This window comes from Chanodichthys erythropterus, chromosome 12, assembly GCF_024489055.1.
Source record: "Chanodichthys erythropterus isolate Z2021 chromosome 12, ASM2448905v1, whole genome shotgun sequence".
Taxonomy (NCBI): Eukaryota; Metazoa; Chordata; class Actinopteri; order Cypriniformes; family Xenocyprididae; genus Chanodichthys; species Chanodichthys erythropterus.
The window spans coordinates 8,192,997-8,217,389 of NC_090232.1; the positions used below are offsets into that span (position 1 = coordinate 8,192,997).

At 35.2% G+C, this 24,393-nt stretch overlaps 1 protein-coding gene across 2 annotated transcripts in view; it reads right to left on the reverse strand.

Annotated features, from left to right (window-relative positions):
* The window catches only part of farp1 (FERM, RhoGEF (ARHGEF) and pleckstrin domain protein 1 (chondrocyte-derived)), a 93,919-nt gene extending 70,512 nt beyond the window's left edge, over positions 1–23,407 (reverse strand). For both annotated transcript variants that reach the window (XM_067403223.1, XM_067403222.1), the window contains exons 1-2: positions 23,239–23,407; positions 10,127–10,316 (exon numbers count right to left, since the gene is read on the reverse strand). In XM_067403223.1, coding sequence (XP_067259324.1) covers positions 10,127–10,300 — 174 coding nt within the window. In that variant the 5' untranslated portion in view covers positions 10,301–10,316; positions 23,239–23,407. The remainder of the gene's footprint in view (positions 1–10,126; positions 10,317–23,238) is intronic.
* Positions 23,408–24,393: the final 986 nt, after the last annotated feature.

Below are 24,393 nucleotides of genomic sequence, written 5' to 3' on the forward strand. Positions count from 1 at the left end.
AATATTTGACCTAACAGAAAGAGTGAAGAAAAAAAAAAAAAAGAAAAAAAAAAAAGAAAAATAGATAACACTTGCTTGATCAAAAATATGTATACATAATGAGATAATGTGATCTTTGAAGCATTATCACTGCATTTTGCATATCACATACTATCTTTACAATATAGAAGTCAGTATACCGACAATAAAGATTGTAGAAATACATGCGAAACAAATTTATGTGCAAAAGTTTTATTTAAAAAAAGCTAATTGTTGCATTCATTTGTAAAACTATTCTTTACAAAAATTGTATTTATTTTTGAAAGAAATAAATACTTTTAATCAGCAATGATGCATTAAAATTGATCAAAAGTGACAGTAAAAACATTTATAAAGTTACAAAAGATTTCTATTTCAAATAAATGCTGTTTTTTTTTTTACTTTCTACTCAAAGAATCATATCAAAATTTCCACAAAAATACTGATAATATTATCAACATTGACAATCCTAAATTTTAATATTCACAATATAATACAAGTTTTAATATAGGCAGACACTTTTGATGAATTAATAACAACTATTCAGCACCCGTTCTGCTAGATACATCCTTCAAAATGCCAGCTAAGGTCAGGAATAAAGGATAAAGGATGAACTGGTGACACACAGATGAGAGATTATCCATCTGCCGAGAGCCATCTTTACCTTGTCACAACTAGCCGGCTTAACAGACACTAGCAACCCTACAGCTGAGGATCTATTTCAAGATATCTTCAGGAGAGGATTTAGGAGGAGGTAGTGGCCATGTCACACATCTCATTTGGTCATGTCAATGAAGGGGACGCCAAACACGGTCTGCTCGCTCCTGAGGGAGTCTCAGCAGGGGGCTAAGAAGGCTAATTCATGCTGAACTCCATTCAGAGAGGTAAACTGGAACTAACAGACTGGGTAGCAACTGATCACATGTAATCAAGTTCCAAAAATTATATACTTGTTGTAATTAGGTTATATATTAGGTTAAAATACTTATACTCAGACTACAGTTACATTTTTATTGATTACATGATTACATAACATTCACAGAATGGCAGGCAATTAAATGGATAAAATCAAGTCCCATTAAATTTTTCTTGTCAAATTTCCTGTTTCACTTGGAAATTTTCCACATTACACAGGTAAAATAGTTTGTTTCATGTTGAATTTAAAATGAAGGGACCAGTGAAATAGTTCGAGGTCAGCAAGTTTTCTCTTTTTAAAGAAATTAATACTTTAATTCAGCAAGGATGCATTAAGCTGATCACAAGTGACAGTAAAGACATTTATAATGTAACAAAAGATTTCTATTTCAAATAAATGCTGTTCTTTTGAACTTTCTATTAATCAAAGAATCCTGAAAAAATGTATCACAGCTTCAAATCAGCATATTATATGATTTCTGAAGGATCATGTGACTGAAGACTGGAGTAATGGTGCTGAAATTTTAGCTTTGATCACAGAAATAAATTACACTTTACAATATATTCACATAGAAGACAGCTATTTTTAATTGTAATAATATTTCACTATTTTTACTGTATTTTTTTAATCAATAAATGCAGTCTTCACTCAAAAAAAAAAGACTTTCACTATTGTTAGTTTCACTCAAACCATCCTTGTTCACACTGAATTTATTAAATTGAGTTTGTTCAATGAGTTATTTTTGAGTGCATTTTGTAGAGCATATTATTAATTTAATAAGGTAAATTAAGCCAATAAATGTGTTCACCTTACATAATAAACTTTTATAAATTTAACCTAACATTATTAAGTAAACTGCACATATAAATATTATGTAACCGTGACAAATTCAAAAGATTTGTATTTAATCAAACAAACTTTGTCAGCTTTACTTTAATTTCTTTTGTTCATACAACTAAATTATTATTTGTACAAATTACTCAATATAATTGCGTGGAACCCACTTGACACTGCTTTTTTAAGTAAATTCAACAATTCATTTTTTTGACTGTTGGTGAGCAAGAGACTTCTTTCAAAAACATCTTAAAAATCCGACCCCAAACTTTGTGTAAATCTGATTCAGTTACTATGCAACAGACTTGAGTTAGCTAGAACACCATCAAATCTAGTGCAACTTTAGATTCTCTGTTGCTATGGTATCACAGATATTTTGAACATGTTTGTGTGTTTACTGACACACACCTCTGCGATTCAGTGTAGCCAGTAAATGTCCCTGTCCGACAGGATGTGAGCCTCACTGTGACCGTGTAACATCAGATGCACCTTTGCCCGTGTGAATTATTCAGACTGTGAGATGCTGCTACTACAGTGGTTTTCTGTCTCAGAGGACTTGTCTACAAAACCACATCCACACACACACACACACACACACACACACACACACACACACACACACACACAGATGATCAGGTAACGCCACTGACAGATGCCATTACTAGAAGCACAATCGATTTGGTGCTGTTGAGGGAATTTTGACAATACAAGCACATCATCTGGAAAACACTTGCAATCATAAATTGTGCTTATTTTTTACCAGTACTATTATAAATGCCACAAAAACATCTGCTAAACGACGTTCAAAAACATTCAATGGGACATTTCAGAAAATCATTTTAGGTGAACAAAAACTATAAACATTGTTAGATGAAAATGCACAAATCGAACATAGACTTCATGCCTTACGTGAGTAATAAATAAACTAATAATTAGACAATAAGATTAAGCAGGAGTTATTCCATGTTATGAAATAGATGTTGAAACATGCCAAGCTGGTTAATAAACCAGATTTTGGCAAATTTGAGTTAATTGTGCTGGCCATCAACTCCAAGTATTACTTTTAGTTAGTTGATGCAATATATCTAACTTGGATGATCAAGGTATAATTAATACATTAATATTAATATATATTTATTTCACTTAAGTACAGTACATTTTCATGGGTTAGCACTATTTATTTATTTATTTATTTTTAATAAAGTTCAGCTCAAGTTACTTTATTTTGACTGTTTTCGTTCTGTATCCATTTTTTGCAGTCCAAGTAATCGGTATTGATAAAATCCATTATCGGTTGGCCTCTATATACACTAGTAAAAAAAAAAAAAATCAGACATTTTTTATATTTTTGATATATTTTAACTAGTGGGTGCAGGACACTATAGTTCATTTATGTAAGTGAGGATAGCAAAATAAAGTAAACTGTGACATATTATACCCAAAAATTCTTCATACAGTGGACTACCAGTAAAATTGATAAAAATTTGGAACCAAAAATTATTCAGACACTTTGACCTAGGGCTGTGTATCACAAACAATGTCACGATACGATACGCATCACGATACTAAAGCCACGATACAATACGTATCACGATATGGTTCAATTTAGAATTTAAATTTCTTTTGAGCAGAGTTTAGTAACAATAATATGTGTTTATTGAAAAACCAGTGTTATAACAGTCACGATAACTGAAAAAACTATTTTGTTTTTGTCATTAAAAAAAAAAAAGATTTAAATTTATAAAAAAATGTCACAAAAAGCTTCTTTTAAAAGCTTGCTTTTAAAGTCACTCCCTCAGTAACTGAATTGACAATTATAGTGACACTGAAGCATATCAACAAAGCTCAATGACTAATTTCACTTGCAACAGTAAGTTGACTTGTAAGAAAACTAAGTTAGTTAATTATATCGGCTATAATATTATAATAATGTCTATACTGCCTGTTTTTTTTGTTTGTTTTTTTCATCTGTAAAAATGATTTTTTTGGATATCAACTAAAAATATGTTCTAGAACAACATACGTTTTTATTAACGTGGTCTACAAAATATGCGCTACATGAGTTTACAATACACACTTAACAATAAGGTTCATTTATTAAACATCAGATAATTTATTAACATGAACCAACCATGAGCAATACATTTGTTACTGTATTAGTATACACATGCGCAGGTCTCCTCTCGTGCGTCCTGCCCACTGGACGAGGCCAATATCACTTTCGTTTCGCTTTCAGATATCTCTATTATATATGCCATCACTGCTTTTAACTTTCTAGATGTAATTACCGAAATCAAAACAGTCCATAAACTATATCCTCACGAAAACGTCAGTCAAGCCAGCTCGCGCCTCAACCTGAGAGATTGGCCTTCAAATTTCTCGGTTTCTGAATGGACGGTTTGACTTGATTGACAAACGCTAACGTTCAGCCATGATTTATATGCCATCGACCTGTCCTAAAACGTGAGCACGCTTTGATCGATGATTTGGAGATCGCGTGTTTCTCCGTTCGAGAGCGTCACGTGACGTCATGTGATTGGCTAGATTTAAAAGCAAGACAGACACGATACGGCAGCTGCTGTATCGATACGCGCATCGTCAGGAGTTCATGACGATGTATCGTTGTATCGATATTCTGAGCACAGCCCGTTTGACCTGACCATGTTTTTCTTAATTATCTGACATAATTAAGATTATTTTTTTCTAACACAGTTTAACTCTGAGATCTTGTCATATTTTATTACCACTTTTTTTTAAACAATAATGAATAAACTGTAATAATGAATGAAATGTTCAAGGTGTCAAACCAAAATTTATTCGAACTGTATATAGACCATTTTGAATTGTGTTACTGAAAATATTCATATCATATATATTATATTATATTATATTATATATTATATTATATATTATATTATATTATATATTATTATATACACACACACACACACAAAAAAAGTAAATTTAAGGGAATTAAATAACTGCGAGATAATTCTTTGAATAAGAAATAAACCATGACAAAAGAGCCAAACTAAAGTGAAGCTTCAGAGCTTCTGAATGGCCGTTCGCTCCAAAAATTCAAATTGAAAGGCAGTGAAGTAAAACATCAGCTACGCTCAGTGGATGTAAATAATGTCAGCGCTGCAACATGTTCAGATAGCAAGACAATCTGGATATGCAAATAGCAAAGAACTAATTTGGTTCACACAATGTGAGCCCAAGCCCGTGTCCGTGTTGTGAGTCGGCTTTCCTGTAAGGGCCGTGTCTCTTCCTGTTGGACAATCTGGGAGAGCAGAGAGGCAGTTTTCACTGTGAATCTTCATGGAACACTGCTGCTTATAGAAGCACCAAGCAGAAATCCTTCTTTACTTTGTTAAAATACTTGGAATGTTGAATCTTGGAATCTAGATTTTTATCCTTAACATGGGAGAATCTCTCTATGAAAGGTAGTTATTTGTCATCCTAAATAAAAATATTAAAAATATATTTTAAAAATATATGGGAGAATCTCAACAAAATTTAATTATTTGTCATCCTAAATAACAATTAAACGTATTTTTAAAAAAATTCTAAAAATATATGGAAGAATATCTTTATGAAATTTAGTTCTCATCCTAAATAAAAAAAAAAAAATATATATATATATATATATATATAAAAAATATATGGGATATATATATTTATCATTTGTCATCCCTAAAAAAAATAATTTTAAAACTAAGAATAATTTTTAAAAATTCAAAACAATATTCATTTTTATGACAATTTATTTCTATGAAAATTAAGCACATTTCAATTAAATTCTTATTACTGTAATACAGTAATACAAATCTTCCTGTTTTTTTCCCCCCAATAAAATCATAATATCAAAAGCATAAATCAAACATAATATATACTAAACACTACCAAATTACAATTGCACTTTGCAATAATAATATCATTAATGTTTCTAGATAATAGCATCATAAGAACGATGACTATAATAATGAGAATTTAGGGATTCAAAAGTTCATAATCCTCAAGTCACAATAAAAAAAACGTACTTTGCTGCCTTTATGCAACATATAATTTCTTATTTTTGATTTCATATTTTGGGGTTAAATATGATGTGGACGTGTTCATGAGAGTCATTCATGTATGTAAAAATATCTGAGGCCAATGTGTTTGTCTTAAAAATACAGTCTGTATACCATACCTCTTTTTTCTCAATTCTAAATGACAGTGTTGCATGAAGAAGGAAACCACAGACTCCAAGCATCCAATAACATCCCCAAACATTGCGACACACCCTCCATTATAGGAATACTTTACATGTTCTCTCTTTTTCAACAAACCAGAGCATTAGCTAGAAAGCATAACTACACACAACCCATGTGTAACCATCTTGGTTAGACTTCATTACTGTGCCCTTCACCAAAGCCTAATATGGTTAACTCAAAACGAGCTGTGCAAGCAGACTGAATGTTTATATCTCAGAATCAGCTATTGCTGGAAAAGCTGCAGTTTTTGTCAAACACCCTCATTAAGCCAATTTAGACAATGAGCCGTTGCTGTACTGTAGGCTTGTAATTGCCAACTAACACAAAAATAGAGAGTTAAATGAGAGTAATTCCATAACCGGATAGCTTAAAATATTACACAAGCAGAATAATTATAAATGATTATGAGATGAAAACAGCCTGGGGACACTTTTTAACACTTTTATCCTGTGCTGATTTGGCATTTTATATACAATGTTCAAAGACACTGAATAAAAAACAAGGTTTACTAATCTGTCCAAAAATACCCATGTATGGTCTTAAAAAAAAGCAAAAATTCTATTGGATTGTGAAAAGGTTTAATACAATTCTAATATATGTCATCCTATGATCAAAACCTTGTTAATTCTGTGATCTGTATGTGAACTTAGAAACAGGAACTGTGCCAAGACTATTGGGATTTCCTTATTGAGATCCCATCAAACAGGATATCCTAAATGCTGCAGCAGGGCAATATGATGATGACAACCCTCGCCATGAGGACCACCGGCAGTAAATTAGGCTTTTGGCTCGAATATAAAACTTTTATTTAGCAAGGACACATTAAATTGAAAAATGTATAATGTTACAAGAGATTATATTTCAAATAAATGGTGTTCTATGAACTTTCTATTAATGAAAGAATTCTGAAACAAAAATATGAGAAACAAATAAACAAAAATAGGAAGCAGCAGCACAAGTGATTTCAACATTGATAATAATCAGAAATGTTTCTTGAGCAGCAAATCATCATATTAGAATGATTTCTGAAGGATCATGTTTCAAATAATGATGCAGAAAATTCAGCTTTGATCACAGGAATAAATTACATTTTAAAATATATTCTAATAGAAAATAGTTATTTTAAATTGCAAAAATATTTCATATTTTTTAATGTATTTTTGATCAACTAAATGCAGCCTTGGTGAGTAGAAACAAAAACATTTTTAAAAAGCCTACCGACTTCAAACTCTTGAACGCTAGTGTATTATTATGTCGATCGCAAAGATGTAACTTTAGTGAAACAAACGTGTTCATCTAAACACGCCAGCACTAGCAACTCTAGTCGAGAAATCATTCTCAGCACAAACCCTCAGAGAAGCTCTGGGTCCCCACAGGAAATCATCCCTTTCCAATCCCAGCATGCTCTTGTCAGTGAGACTAAAGAAGTTCAGCCAACAACATCCTTCCAACACAGATCAAAATTCAGAACCATCAGGTCGCCTTATCTAAATGATTCCGGGAGCTTCCTTTGCTCCTATTTTGCTCAACAGTGCAAATATACAGTGAACTTTCAGATTAACAACAGAAATAACAAATTTACAGAGTCAGCATGAAATCAAACATTTGGTCTTATTGTAGATGATTCATATGTGCATCTTATTCCAAGTGTTATATATATTATATATGCACACCACATACATACACAGCTCTGCTGCGATGCGATGCGCCACATAGTACGTAATCACGTTTGAAAGGTCCCGCGTGACGTAGGCGGAAGTACCGAGCAAGTATTTGAAAAGCGAACGTCCAAAGACTAAAGGGGATTCTGCACCGGAGGAACCTTTTCATAGTTCCTAGAACTATTGGCTGAAGTACCCGGATTTAACTGTGTTCGCACCACAGGAACTAGGAATGATTTTAGTCCTTTTGGGGGAACTAAATTAGCTCCTACTTCAGAGTAGGGTCTAAACCAGCACTTTAGCACTTAGAACTAGTACTTAAAAATACTTTAATTTATTCTCCATAAAAAGGAACCTCAAAATGTATAAAATACAAAACCTTCCATCACAAACACACACACATAGAGAGAGAGTCTGATTCCATAAAGTCAAAAGCATATACATATTTATGATTTTATACCTCTGGCCTTTGGGGGACAGATAAAGTCTTTCATCCATTTTTTATCCATTTCATTATTAATTCTTGCCCAAAGAGTGTGTGCAGTGTAGCAGGTGTGTGAGGTGACGTGCGGCTCAGACTGTCAGATTCACTTTAGAGATCTGGAGAAGAGTGCAGTGGCTTTTCTATGGCTCAGTCGGAAAGCAGCTGTTCAAGGATTTTTCTTGGAAAAAGAAGAAAAGAGCCACATTTTTCCCTCACATCAGCTATGAATACACACGACTAGTGAGTGGCTAATGACAGCCGTAAAAAATCAAATGGGTTTTCAATGGCTGATGCCAATATATCTATCAAGCACGGTGGCTGTTATAATAATAGACACATACTGAACTATGTTTACCTTTAGCTAGATGTTTGGGGAGGATTTTTAGCATATAACAGAAATTTATTTAAATTATTTGAAAGCAGAAAAACATCATTATTTATTCATAAGACTGTTGGTAGATTTTATAACTGACAAAAATGTTAGTTATAACACTTCTATGGACATGGTTAGGAGGTTTATTGACTGATGCATATCTCAAAATCACAGAATCAGCTTTCAAGTATAATATAATCAAATGCTACATACAGTTGTAAGTTTAGTTTACAATTGGCAATTAATGGAAACAAATTAAGCTTTCAACTGATTCAAACACCGAGCTGAAGCATCAAGCCAGGTAAACCAAACTAAAAGCCCTTATGGTCGACAACAAATCAAATGAAACTGCAGGTGATCCATTCTCTACAAGTCAGGTGTCAAGTCTGGATGGAGACTGATCACCTCAGGAAACCAAAAATCAATTTAAGCGAGACTGGCAGTGTTTACTGAACCACCTCCAGGCATTTCTCAACACAGGCGGCCACAAAACAGAGCACAACGCTTTTATAGGCCTTATCTCACTATTAAAACTGTCAGGTGGTGTATGATCGTCAACAACCAGCCCACAGGGCATCACCAGAGGGCAGGGCGCGTCTCCAACGGCCCGTATACATATCACAAACCAGAGGAACAAAGAGTCAGGTATAACAGAATGAGCAGCTGTCCATTTCTTCGCTGCTTTTACTTCAGTACGGGTTAATACTTTCCTGTCGAGCTCTCAGTCATGAATTCTGACGGACTTCTTCTTCTTTTCACGTACCCAACATGCCTGAGGAGCTTATGGCTCCCTTGGTGACAATCAATGAGGGCATTTTCTCATTAGTGAACAAGACTGAGCTTTTTAACATCATTACCATTCCCCACGGAGCTTAAATGACGAAACGAGAGGGCAAGTGAACACAAAAGAGTCTAAACTTGAGGGGAAAAGCAGCAGACGCTTTAGCATCTATGCAGGGTTTTTACCACACAATTAAACCTGAGCTATGTTCGAAATGGAAAATTAGCTTAATGCCTACTTTTTTTTTTTTTTTTTTTAAATTACACAAATTAGTATGCTTTATGCAACAAGCAATTCAAACAATAGTATGCTACACTGTTGTCACATGACCTGATTACGTTGTCCACTGCCAACCATTGTCTTGGAATCAAATATAAAAATATATTTATTTTTTTTATAAAATGCAATAAAATAAGAATGAAATGCAATATAAAAATAAAATGGAATAAAATAAAATGCAATAAAATTAAAATAAAATACAAAAAGGCAAAGAGGTAAAAATGAGTAAGTGCAGTAAAAGAAAATAAAGTGCAATAAAATGCAATGCAATAAAATAAAGCAAAATGCAATGAAAAATTATATGCAATAAAGTAGAAAAATAAATAAAGTGCAATAAATAAAGAAATAAGGTAAAATAAATAAGTGCAATAAAATAAAATAAAGAGCAATAAAACACAACAAAATACAATGCAATGCAATAGAATGAGAAAAATGCAATAAAATTTAAATTCAATGAAATCAAATGCAATAAAATACAAATATGAAAAATTAAATAAAGTAGAAAGCAAACGGTGCCTTACCGAGACCTCAAAGACTTCCTGAGTGTCGTCCAGCATCTGGACCCGGATGGAGATCTGTCTGCCGGGTGGCATGGTGGGGGGCCGCTGGCCGGGCTCCAGTGTGCTGATGCCCATGCTCTCAGGGGCCCCGAGCCTCTGACCCGCCACCGAGGGCCGCTCCTCTGGCTCCACCATACTGCTGCAAGCCCACCTGACAACAGAAAACAGAACATTTATATGAGAGCCAAAATACTTCATCCATACTGAATAATACAACCCTAAACACAGATTCTGCATCATGGTATCTCCACAGCACTTTTTGTAAGGCTGGTTTGGTGATCATCACACAGGCCTCTGACATAGTTTTCCTTTTTTGCAGCTGGAATTCCAACCTTGTGCTGCCCTGGAAAATGCCAAGGATGATTTATGATTCCTGAAATGTATATTTCTGCAGTAAACTACTTGTGCTGCTATGGCAATTTCTCACACAAAGCTTGATGTTAACTATCTTTCTGCCTGGTTGCCAGTTATCCAAATAAACACAGCTGTTAGTTATAACCAGCTAAAAACAACAACAACAACCACTGGTAAAGAAGAGAACCATACACATGAACCTGACAGCAACAAGTCTGGCAAATTTGTAAATGCAAAGGTAAATGCAATGCAATAAAATGCAACTAAAACAAAATGCAATGCAACAGAATGCAAAAAAAAATAAAATGCAATAAAATAAATAAATAAAATAGGGTTAGAACAAACATTTAATAAAACATTTTGTTTCACAGACATACTTTGTTTTAAGCCCATCAGACAGATGGACAGACTTTATATAAAAATTGGATGGATGGATGGATGGATGGATGGATGGATGGATGGATGGATGGATGGATGGATGGATGGATGGATGGATGGATGGATGGATGGATGGATGGATGGATGGATGGATGGATGGATGGATGGATGGATGGATGGATGGATGGATGGACGGACGGACTATTTAAAAATGACGATGGATGGATTTTATTTAAAAATGAGAATGGATGGATGTATGGATAGATGGATGAACTAAAAACGACAATCGATGGATGGATGGACTATTTAAAAATGATGATGGATGGATGGATGGATGGATGGACTATTTAAAAATGATGATGGATGGATGGATGGATGGATGGATGGACTATTTAAAAATGACGATGGATGGATGGATGGATGGATGGATGGATGATTTAAAAAATGACGATGGATGGATGGATGGATGGATGGATGGACTATTTAAAAATGACGATGGATGGATGGATGGATGGATGGATGGATGGATGGATGGATGGATAGATGGATGAACTAAAAACGACAATCGATGGATGGATGGACTATTTAAAAATGATGATGGATGGATGGATGGATGGATGGACGGATGGACTATTTAAAAATGACAATGGATGGATGGATGGATGGACTATTTAAAAATGACGATGGATGGATGGATGGATGGATGGATGGATGGACTATTTAAAAATGACGATGGATGGATGGATGGATGGGCTATTTAAAAATGACGATGGATGGATGGATGGATGGATGGATGGACTATTTAAAAATGACGATGGATGGATGGATGGATGGATGGATGGATGGATGGATGGATGGATGGATGGACTATTTAAAAATGACGATGGATGGATGGATGGATGGATGGATGGACGGACGGACGGATGGACTATTTAAAAATGACGATGGATGGATGGATGGATGGATGGACTATTTAAAAATGATGATGGATGGATGGATGGACTATTTAAAAATGACGATGGATGGATGGATGGATGGATGGATGGATGGATGGATGGATGGATGGATGGATGGATGGATGGATGGATGGATGGATGGATGGATGGATGGATGGACTATTTAAAAATGACGATGGATGGATGGATGGACGGATGGACTATTTAAAAATGACGATGGATGGATGGATGGATGGATGGATGGATGGATGGATGGATGGATGGACTATTTACTGCTTTTCAGCTCTGAAAAAATGTAATTCTGTCCGGATATAATTATACTTTCTCAAATGTTAATTCACTTCTTATATATTTGCTACACATGAAGAATGCAATAATGAAGAATTTCTTTCTTGCACCAGAATGCAACTGCAGGTGAAATATTTTTCATTATGGCCATAAATACAATAAAAAGGACACAACGATTCCAGTGGGAACATCCCATAGGAAACATGTGGATTCATCCAAACTCATCAAATCCTTATTACTGTAGTGACGGCTTAAAGTCAAACAATAGGCCCGCCATCTCTCACCATTGAAATACGCCGAGTTCAAGGATTAGGAAATCATTAGGAAGGGTTTAGAAGCATTAAATCCAGGGATTTCGAACCCTAAAGAACCTGATCGCACACTGCACCTCCAACATGATGACTGGATTATAAGCTTGTGTACTTGAAAAGACCTCCACTTCAAATAACTAAATGGGGAGATAAGATTTGAAGCAAATTATAAAGCAGAAATATTCATTAAAGATGAAAACTAAGGTACAGCTTTTTACTAGTTCTTTCCTCATGCTAACCCATCTTTCTGAGGAACTGAGAACTTAATGAAATGCAAATTTGTCCACTTACATCTAAACCCTCTTACGGACGTCCTCCAAAATACTCCAAGCCTTTTAAGATGAATTCAGTGAAGGAGAAATGCATAATGGCTGTAAATGACTACATTTGAAGGGTCTAAATTATAAGGAAATCTGCAGAATTATATTTGTCTCTAAAGTAAACACCACAAAGTCAGACTTCTGTGCGTAGTACTCAGAGTGCTGCCTCCTCGGTTAGGAACCGGCCCGGAGCCTCATTTACCTTCATTAAAAGGGTTATTCAACAAAATTTTAATAGAGCATTTATGTGGACATCAATCTGGTAACAGCAATCATAAACTGAAGATTTATTGCTCTGACGCTGATGTTGTTGAGTTTTTTTCTGAATAAATGACAGGTATCTACCAGTCTGCTCTCAGATATCAACCAATGAAAAACACATATAGCTCAAACACAGAATGAGTTACTATGGGAATCACAAATGGAAAATGGGCCAAACTGCACCACTTAGGCTGATGATAGCCGTAAAACACTTCCCCTCGCAATCTAAGGAAACACATCCGCCACACTGGATAATCAAACGTAAAAACTGTGCTTCTGTAGCAAAGAGAGATGAGAGACCAATTATGCGCTCAGCTCGTGGCACTAAAGAGCTTCTCCTATGACAACATAAAGTGGTTGCCACGGATACAACACTTTCAATCTTTCAAAAAAGACCTCTCAGAAGTACAGCACAAACGAACAGGTACAGTAGCGTTTTCCCGTGTCTACTCAACACAGGGGATTTACATAGGCTACGGTAAACAAACATGACAAGTGAAAAACGGCACTGCTGCATGACAAAGCAAAGGATCATCATTCAATTCTGCATACAGAGCATGCAAATGACACAAACATTAGTTCATCTAAAAATACCAGACACTAGAGCTGCATTATTAATATTTAAAAGATAGAGATCTCGATTCAAACACCCAAATGACAACGATTTGTCTGTCTATTATTTCTTTGACAAGTACGATTACAGCAAATATTCAGAGCCAGAGAGAGCAGTTGTCATGTATAGATATGAGAACATATTGCCATGTATAGAAACAGCTTCACAAACAGTCTTTTAAGCAACACAGTATTATTATAATGTTTTACATTATAGTTTTACAATAATTCAAATTATCACAGAAGTACTGGGATAAATGGTTATAGTTCAGATATAAACACTGATGTCTATGGTAGCGATCTAAATAGAATGAAACTTACTTGACGCTTCAAATAAAGATTGTATCAGTTACATCGTTACACCACTAGGTGGCGACAAGTGACTGTTAAAAAATGTGTTTGTCATTGAATCATTCATTCAAGAGATTTGTTCAAAACACTGATTCATCCAGCAATGAAAGGAGTCTTTATGAGTGAGTCATTGAATCATTCATTCAAGAGATTTGTTCAAAACGCGGATTCATCCAGCAATGAAACAAGTGAAGTCTTTAGGCTTGTTCGAGACGCATCGGTGCTGCGCAGACCGATCGGCGTATGACATCAAATACCGTGAGAGCATTTGGAGACAATACTATACCTCTGCTTTTGAATCGCTCTCGCTGTACTTTGATGTCATATGACGATCGGTCTGCACAGCACCGATGCATCTCGAACAAGCCTTTTATGAGTGAGTCATTGAATCATTCATTTAAGAGTTTTGTTCAAAATGCTGATTCCTCTCCTGTGGCATCATGGGATAGTAAAGTGTCTCTCATATGCACACTTCAGAATCTCACTGGAAGAAGTAGGTCATCCAGGTACGTTTTGCCTACTCTTTTATGAGTGCTGTGAATTCAGACATAGTTCTTTTTTCACATACTGTTTTTTGCCTGTTTTTTTTTTTTTTTTTCCATTTAAGAGATTTGTTCAAAAATGCTGATTCATTCAGTAATGAAGTAGCAAAATTTAAAAAATAATTCTTTTAAATTAACTAAATATTTTTAAATAGACTGCAGCAATTAACATTTTGTTAGAACCTCCAGTAAATTAAGTTATTTGGTTTCGTTTTCTATTCAGAATCAAATTTGATTCTCAATTTATCCACAATTGTGCATCTGTTACACTGAAACAAATGGTGTAGGATTTACAAATAATTGCAAAGAAACAGCAAGTAACACATTAATTAATTAGAAAAGATATATATGTTTACAAAATTGTAAAAAAAAAAAAATGGACAAATACTGCAGGACGACGCAAAGAAGACTAAACTAAAGACTAAAAGTGTTTTGATTACTTCACTAACACTAACTAGAGCAATAATAAACAAACACATTCTAGCACTGATTGAATTTCTGATCCAGATGCTGAAGAATTCCATTCTTCACCGGCACTCAGATGTTTGCTAGAGACGAGTCACAACAGGTTAACAAGCATGAGGGGGTTTTTGCATTTACACAGTCAGAACCACCCCCCACCCCAGCACTGGAATCTCCTCAACCATACATCACTGATCCCACTGTGTTTGGGAGTCTATCCTGTGGTATTATGTCAACAACTACAGTAGAGCCAGTGGATGTGATGTTAATGAGGTTAAGGGCTGATCAATAGAGCTTATCAGACATTTACAAGGCTTTGTTCACCAAGGGAATGAGGAAGCGTGAGATGTTCACTGTAACAAACACATGACTTGGGCTTAACTGTGATGGAAGATGATGATGAAAATGTAATTTTTTGTTTTCCATCTGCAGTTTGACAAAGGACGGCGATATAGATGATGAAAGGAGATACAAAAAATGATGGTGTATAATATTTGGAAGTAGTTTTTTTAGGGCTAGCATGATAACTAGTATAGCATAACAACATAAAATTGAATTCAATACAAAAATAATTAAAAATAACTTATTTTACACAATTTACTTGATAAAAAAGTAAACATGTTTTTATTAATCTAAATAATAAATAAATATAAAAATAAACAAAAGTAATAATAAAAACAATCTCTATTTTCAACAATTATAAAAAATAAACAATAATAATAATAATAATAATAAACGTATTTTACACAATTACTTTAATAAAAAATGAACTAATTCTATTATTTAATAATAAATATGTATTTATTAATCTAAATAAGTAAATATAATATAATAAAATCCAATTATGTTACACAATTTTCTTTAAAAGCATGTTTATTTATTATTTAGATTATTAAATATATTATTGTTTTTATTTTTATTTTATTTCTAACTTATTTTACAAAATTTACTTAAAATATGATTTTTTAAAATAAATGAAATAATAATAAAAACTTATTTTACATAATTTACTTAAAGCATGTTTAATTATGTATTTATTATTTAGATTAATAAATATAAATAACAAAAATAACTTATTTTACACAATTTACTCAAATTAATAAAATATGTATTTATTAATAATAAATAAATAAATAAATAAATAAATAAATAATAATCTTATTTTACACAATTTACTTTTACAACTTTGAACTTTCTAAACAAAGAGTTGATTTTAGACAAAGTGTATTATTTTTGAACTCACACATGGGTTACTTATACAAATAGGCTACTGTTAATTGGCCAAATATTGGCTGATTAATCTGCCTGACTGATATATCAGTACATCACTAACAACTATACTCAACCAAACAAGGGTAGTTAGCAAAATATCAAAACTTGCCATATGTATAGCACATTTATCCCTAACACAGACCAATTGTGCAAGGTTATCAACAAACAATACAGCCAGGTATTGGTTAATAATGACTGGCAAAAGCAAAAAAAGGAAAAAAAGGACTGACTTAAAAGAAAGGAATAAAAGAAATGGAGCAAGAATAATAGACACTAAAAAGACCAACAGGCTCCCATGAAGTCTTCAGGGGCCGTCCACAATCACAAACACCGTAATAAAGGGGCCCATTCTTTCCTGTCCAGGGCCGAAGTTACTGGTTACACGCATTTAAACTGAATGAGTAATTGAGAAGCGGCTCCTCTGGGACCTTTAATCCCCCTCGGCTAGCAGTTTCATTACCCGCCCAAAACCCACTCGCTCAGGACAGAGTCTTCAGCATCTAATTTATGAGTTAACCACTGAACGTCTGCAGCTCTATTAGCAAACCCTCACTTTACAGGAGCGGCCCGTTAATTACGCAGAGACGGAACACGAGAACAATGAAAAACACACAGTAGAGCCGAATATACTGACAAACTCCTATAAAAAAAACTGGATTCCCATTCAAACAGAGCTATTAAAACCCACTTAAAGAAACATAATGACAAATGCATGGTCATTATATTTAATCTTCCTTGTGCTATATTTAGTTCACCCATTTTTTAACAGCTCCTCTTGGAAATTTGCAGGAATTATAAAAGGAAAAAAGCAAAGAAGCTTGGGTAAAGCTTGCATTTTAACTAATCTGGTTTATAGTTTGAAAGGCACATGACAAGAACTGCACTGTTACTGGTTCAACAGGTTGACCTTCTTTTGCTGGAAGATTCAACACAACTTTCTCACAATCCAGCTTCTGGTAATGTCATCTCAGAGGAGCTTCATTTATGTTCTCTCATGTCTCAGAACACATAATGTTTCCCAAAGGAAATCGTACTAACATAAAGACAAGGGATCATGTTCCCTTAACTGTGTGTAGATCAGATCAGCCGTACTATGAGCTGTACAATGTCAGTGAAACACAATCTATTCTAGTGTATCAAGGAACAATATTACAAATTACAATGAAATTTTCAGAGGTTTGCTATGAGGTTGCATCTGAATGGCATTAAGGATTGTTGCTAGGTGGTTTGGATGGCTGCCAGGACATTCTGGTGGTCACCAGGGCGTTGCTACGCAGCTGCTATGGTGTTCTATGTGGTCGCTACGGTTTTGTGCTATTAAGCACATTGCTATGTGGGTGCCAGGGTGTTGCTCTGTGGTTGCTAAGGCACTCCAAGTGGTTTTTAAGCATGCCACTATGTAGTTGCTAGGGTGTTCTGAGATATTGCTAGGATGTTGCCAAGGCATTTAGAGTGGTTTGAGCACATTGCTATGTTGTTGCTATGATGTTCTGGGATGTTATGTGGTTGCTAAGGCATTGTGAGTGGTTTAAGCACATTGTTATGTAGTTGCTAGAGTGTTATGGGATGCTAGGATGTTGCTATGTGGTTGCTAAAGCATTATGAGTGATTTAAACTCCTTGCAATGTAGTTGCTAGGGTGTTCTGGGATTTTGTGTTTGCTAAGGCATTCTGAGAGGTTTTAAGCATGTCACTATGTAGTTGCTAGGGTGTTCTGAGATATTGTTAGCATGTTGCCAAGGCATTTAGAGTGGTTTGAGCACATTGCTACATTGTTGCTATGGTGTTCTGGGATGTTATGTGGTTGCTAAGGCATTCTGAGTGGTTTAAACACATTGCTATGTAGTTGCTAGAGTGTTCTGGGATGCTAGGGTGTTGCTATGTGGTTGCTAAGGCATTATGAGTGATTCAAGCTCATTGCTATGTAGTTGCTAGGGTGTTCTGGGATGTTACTATGTGTTTGCTAAGGCATTCTGAGTGGTTAAGCACATTGCTATGTTGTTGCTAGGGTGTTCTGCATTCTGGGATGTTATGTGGTTGCTAAGGCATTCTGAGTGGTTTTAAGCAATTTGCTATGTAGTTGCTAGGGTGTTCTGAGATATTGATAGGATGTTGCCAAGGCATTTAGAGTGGTTTAAGCACATTGCTTTGTTGTTGCTAAAGGTGTTCTGGGATGTTATATGGTTGCTAACTGCATTCTGAGTGGTTTAAGCATATTGCTATATAGTTGCTAGGGTGTGCTGGGATGTTGCTAGGGTGTTTCTGTGACATTCTGAATGGTTTTAAGCATGTTTTATATCCTGTCCTGATGCAGTGCTGTGATTTGTGACAGCTCGTCTTTCTATAATTGGCCATTAGCAGTTCCTCAAGCACACCTCTCACACTGAATGCTGATAAACAAGTGAAAGGGAAACCTCTACAAAAAGGCCACAGTCTGGAAACTTTTACTCTAAAGGAAGCACAAAGTAGGAAGCAAGCAATGCACAGAATGAAGGTTAGTCACACATTCAAATATAAACAAGAAGAAACAGGAAGTACTTCTGGAGCAATTTAAGTCTCATTAAAACCAAAGTGCAAACCAACTCAGTCAAATTTCATTGCTTCACTAGAAACTCAACCTGACAGAAAAACAGTTTTGAAAATCAACGATCAAGGAGAGGCCCCATTTCAAAGGACATGAAAGGTAAAAAAAAAAAAAAAAAAAAAAAAGTATTTTATGGCTTCCCAAACAGTTACTTTATTTGAACACCCTCATACAAACATCTTTCTTTTTCCATCCTATACAAACACACACACACCCTTCACAGAAAACAGAGACAGAAAAGTGAATGAGGAACACAATACATGCAGCGACTCGAGGGTTCGTTCCCAGACTCATGCTCGCTGAGCTAGTTAACCTGCCTTTCAACATGTTTGCCTGAAAGTCCCAGAGATGTGTTCAGCGAGGCGAACACCGTGAAACAGAGGATTTGCCGAGACAGATTCAACAGACACATCTGAACGCACGAATCAACATTACTGGCCCAGGACCAGACTCCACAAAACACATTTTGAGGATACTGCTTCACTATCATATTGTCTAAATACTAGGGCTGTACAATACATCAGAATTATTGAAATATCGCAAACGCACATATTGCGATATGCATATCGCAATGGCTTGTGATAACAATGATTTTAATACTTCAAAAAGTTACAATTTTAGGTTGACGCAGATAGCAGAGAATAGACTGAACACATGACTGTTATGCACATGTGATATGCATAATGTTAAAAAGAGTGCAATAAGCCACAGAAAAGAACTCAATGCTGGACTCGCACACACCTCTCAGACAGCGTGTGATCTCGAATTCAGTTCTCTTCTGCAGCTTGCACACAAAATTATGTCAAAATGCTTGTCGTGGTGAGTTTTCACATAAGCAGTCAGTTATGTCTTAAAGGGATAGTTCACCCAAAAATGAAAATTTGATGTTTATCTGCCTTACCCCCGGTGCATCCAAGATGTAGATTACTTTTATTCTTCAGTAGAACACAAATGATGATTTTTAACTCCAACCGTTGCATTCTGTCAGTCAAATAATGGGAGTGAATGGGAACTCGAACAATAAGAGTCAAAAAAACGTGCATAGACAAATCCAGATTAAACTATCTGGCTTGTGACGACACATTGATGTCCTAGACATCACTGCCGCTGTCAGAGCGCGATCAGACCTCACTAAGCGAGTGCTGAACGCAATTGGACATTGTGGTGTTTTAGAGGTAAATAATTATATAAATACTGTTCAGTTTCTCGCACAAACTGATCGGTTCGTGTCTTAGGACATCAATGTGTCGTCACAAGCCACATAGTTTAATCTGGATTTGTCTATGCAAGTTTTCGACTCGTATTGGTCGAGTTCCCATTCACTCCCATTATTTGACTGACAGAATGCAACGGTTGGAGTTAAAAATCATCATTTGTGTTCTACTGAAGAATAAAAGTAACCTACATCTTGGATGTGCTGGGGGTAAGCAGATAAACATCAAATTTTCATTTTTGGGTGAACTATCTCTTTAAAGGGACAGTTCTTCCCAAAAAGAGAATTATCCCATGATTTACTCACCCTCAAGCCATCCTGGGTGTATATGACTTTCTTCTTTCAACCAAACAATTGGAGTAATATTATAAAATATCCTGGTTTTTCCAAGCTTTATAATAGGAGAGAATGGTATCCTAGATTTCGAAGCCCAAAAAAAAATGCATCCATCCATCATAAAAGTAATCCATACAGCATCAAGGAGTTAATAAATGCCTTCTGAAGGGAAGTGATGCGTTTTGGTAAGAAAAATATCCATACTTATAAATATAAACTATGATCACTGGCTTACGTATACTTTTACCGAAGCATACATCGGGTCAAAGGTCACTCTTCTGCCAGGACTCGACTTGTGTACAGCCATTACCGGAAGCTAGTGATTACAGTTTATAAAGTTATAAATATTGATATCTTCTTACAAAAATGCATTGCTTCGCTTCAGAAGGCCTTTATTAACCCCCTGCAGCTGTATGGATTACTTTTATGATGGATGGATGCACTTTTTTGGGCTTCAAAATTTAAAACACCATTCACTCCCATTATAAAGCATGGAAGAGCCAGGATATTTTTCAATACAACTCTGATTGTGTTCGTCAGAAAGAAGATCATATATACCTAGGATGGCTTGAGGGTAGGGCAATTAATCGTTTGCAAAATAAAAGTCTGTGTTTATGTAATATATATGTGTGTTCTGTGTATAATAATTATGTATATAAATACACACACATACATGTATAAATTTAAAAAAATATGCGTGTTTAAATAAATATATATATTTTATATTACATATAAATATTTAAATCTAACATTTTTCTTAAATATATACATGTATGTGTCTGTATTTATATATACATAATTATTATACACAGAACACACACATATATTACGTAAACACAGACTTTTATTTTGCAAATGATTAATCGCCATTAATCGTTGCACATCCCTACTTGAGGGTGAGTAAATTATGGGATAATTTTCATTTTGGGGGGGAACTAACCCTTTAAGTGACCGTAAACATTTGAGAAGGAAAACACCCGTGCATCAGTGTATTGGATCTGTGCATTAGCTCTTAAAGTGACAGCAGCCTAATGAACCTGCTGCTGTCTGCCTCTTTAATGTTAATCAAACAACAATAAACAAAGAGAAATTCACTCACTGAATAACTTTTATAGATTTCATAAAAATCAAAGTTTATTTAATTCATACAGTGAAGACTAAGCAGTTTTAATTTTACATTTGAGTATTCAATTTCTGTTTTGTACATCAATATTGTGCAGCCCTACTAAATACTAGTATTTACAAACAATACTGAGAATTAGTGATGTGACCAACCAAAACTAAGTGTGCGTCTCAATCAGCTCCCTAGTTCAGCAGTCAGGCCACTGATCAGGAAGTCGCCCATTTTAAGGGCTGTCTCAATCAAAAAATCCTTCTAGTGCAGTGAAACATTCGCTCCCTAAAAAGTCCCACAATGCACCATGTAAACCAGGGAGCATCAATGCTGACTGCGAACCAACTCAATACACATCATGACACGATAGATGTTTTGAAAAAACAAACTTATTTCAGAATAAACACGTCGCTAAATAGGCAGAGAACATAATCTAGCGAACCTTTATAATTAATTTACACCTAAAATGATGCAGGTATATGTAACAATCAAAGTATGCATCATAATGTATTAAATAACATTTAAAAAAGCATTAGAAAAATATCAGTTCTGTTGTTGGTAGTGGCGTGTACAATAAGGACATTGTCTGATTGTCACATCACCATCAGTGTCTCAATGTGTAGTGATCAAGGGTCTTTAACAATGTCCAAAATTTGTGTACACGATTTGTGACTGATTCACCACCTAGGGAGCTGATTGAGACGCACCCTACATTGTGTATGCCGTTGAATGATTCCTCAAATGAGAACGTGTGTCATTACTCTACTAAGTGGTTCTTTTTACTAACCATCTATTGACCTCCCACAACCCTGGGAAACATGCTAAAAACATTCAATAATATTTAATATATTAATATAATATAAAAGGCTTTCAAAATCTATGCTGAGGCGAGTGCTTCCAGTCGGCCGGCGGATGTAGGTTAGTCGAGTAATCCCTGAGGTTCAGATGTTAGTAGGTTAAGCTGCATTGACTGTGTGTGTGTGTTACATCAAGAATTCATGTGACAAGGAAAGCCCATAATGTCCAAATGACTACCTGCACACTCACTTAAAATACATCACTGCAGCTCTTATGAATTTATAGTGAAAAATTAATGCAATTAAGAAAAAAAGGTCAATACTGAGGTTTCACCTGGTTTGGGGGCATTTATGATAATTCCATACATCAGTTATCCCATAACTGTGTTGCATTAGTTAAAAAACAGGCTGAGGGAAAAGCAATGTGACCCTTACAAAACTGTATTGTGGTAATACCATAGTATAGTGATGCAATCAAATAATACCACGATATTTGCTATAAAACAAGTCCAAAAACCATAGTATTACCATAGTATCACCATTACAAAAAGGTACTACTGTGTTTTTGGACATGGACCAATGCATTCTTGGAGTGATATTTAAATAAACTACATTGGTGATACTATCACTATACCATGGTACTGCCACAGCACTTTCTGAGAGATCCAACAAAACATGGTATTCCCATAGTATTTGTGTTAAACGTAAAAGTACAGTAGAGCACTATGGTAAATCACTACAGTAAATCTTTGATGTGGAAACGTACGATATGACGCGTGGCAGCAGCGGCTGCTCGTGAGATTTAATCGTGTAACCATGGAAACCGCTACAATATATCAGCGTGTCCAGCGATCTTAAGATTAATAGTTACTCTTATTTGCTGCCGGTTTATTGCGAGCCAATAAAATAACACAGAATCTTACCTTTACTGCTGAATTAATACTCCTTGTGACTGGATATATGCGTAACTATGTTGTCAAATGATATTCCGCGAAAATATCACGCAGAGCAGCGGCTGAAGTCGCGATGAATCAGTTTATCGGCGGTTATTCGCGGGAAGCGCTGCAATCCACCGTCTTCCCGGACGCCATGACTGAACTGATCCCGAACTGAATTCATACAATAAAACACCGCCTCCAGCCTCCAACACCCGCACTACAGCCTCATGGGGCGCTGTGATGGGAACAGCGACACCTGGCGGCGAACTCAAACTTTACCTGATCAACCGCGGGTTTGTTCAGTTATCCGGTCTTTAGTAATATTCTCAAAACTATTAGCACAAAAACTTTGTATATCGTTAATTTCTTTACTGAGGGATTTAGTTGGACGTTCATCAGCTAACGTACTTGTTTCAGAACGTTCATAAGTAACGTTCCCATAATGTCTGCAAAATGATATCATTAAATGTTCCCTTAACGTTCGTATAACCATGAGAAAACGTTTTTAAAACAGCTTTAAAAAACTGTAGCACATCAAAAAGAATTCAGATCTTTCAGGAACATAAAATCCTGTTTATAGTCTTATAAAGAACTATGATGAGTAACAGCGCCACCAAGCTGTGGAAGCAACACTTCCAGTCCAAAAAATACCAAGTATTACTACAGTAATTTTAAGTAATACGCCGAGATCTTTTAATAAGAAATTATTAGAGAGATTAGGGGTCACACTTTATATTAGGTGTATTTAAGTACTATGTACTTGCACCAAAAAAAATATATATATATATATGTACTTAATGTATTCATGTTGTATTGCAAAAGGGGTACAAGTAAGGTTAGGGTCAGGATTAGTAATATAGGTTGGTTTAAGGATGGGTTAAAAGGGAAGATGAGGGTTAATAGTGTAACTATGGATGTAATTACAACAATTACAGATGATAACATGCAGGTAATTGTAATAAGTACAATGTAAAACATACCTGAGTGCATTGTATCAAATCATTAATTTAAATGTTAGTACATAGTAGTTAAAGCCGTCCAATATAAAGTGGGTCCGGATTAGGATTATTAGGACATTTACTGAAATGTATAAATTCAACATTGCACCCAGACAGGACTATTTTTTTTCCCCAAATTGCT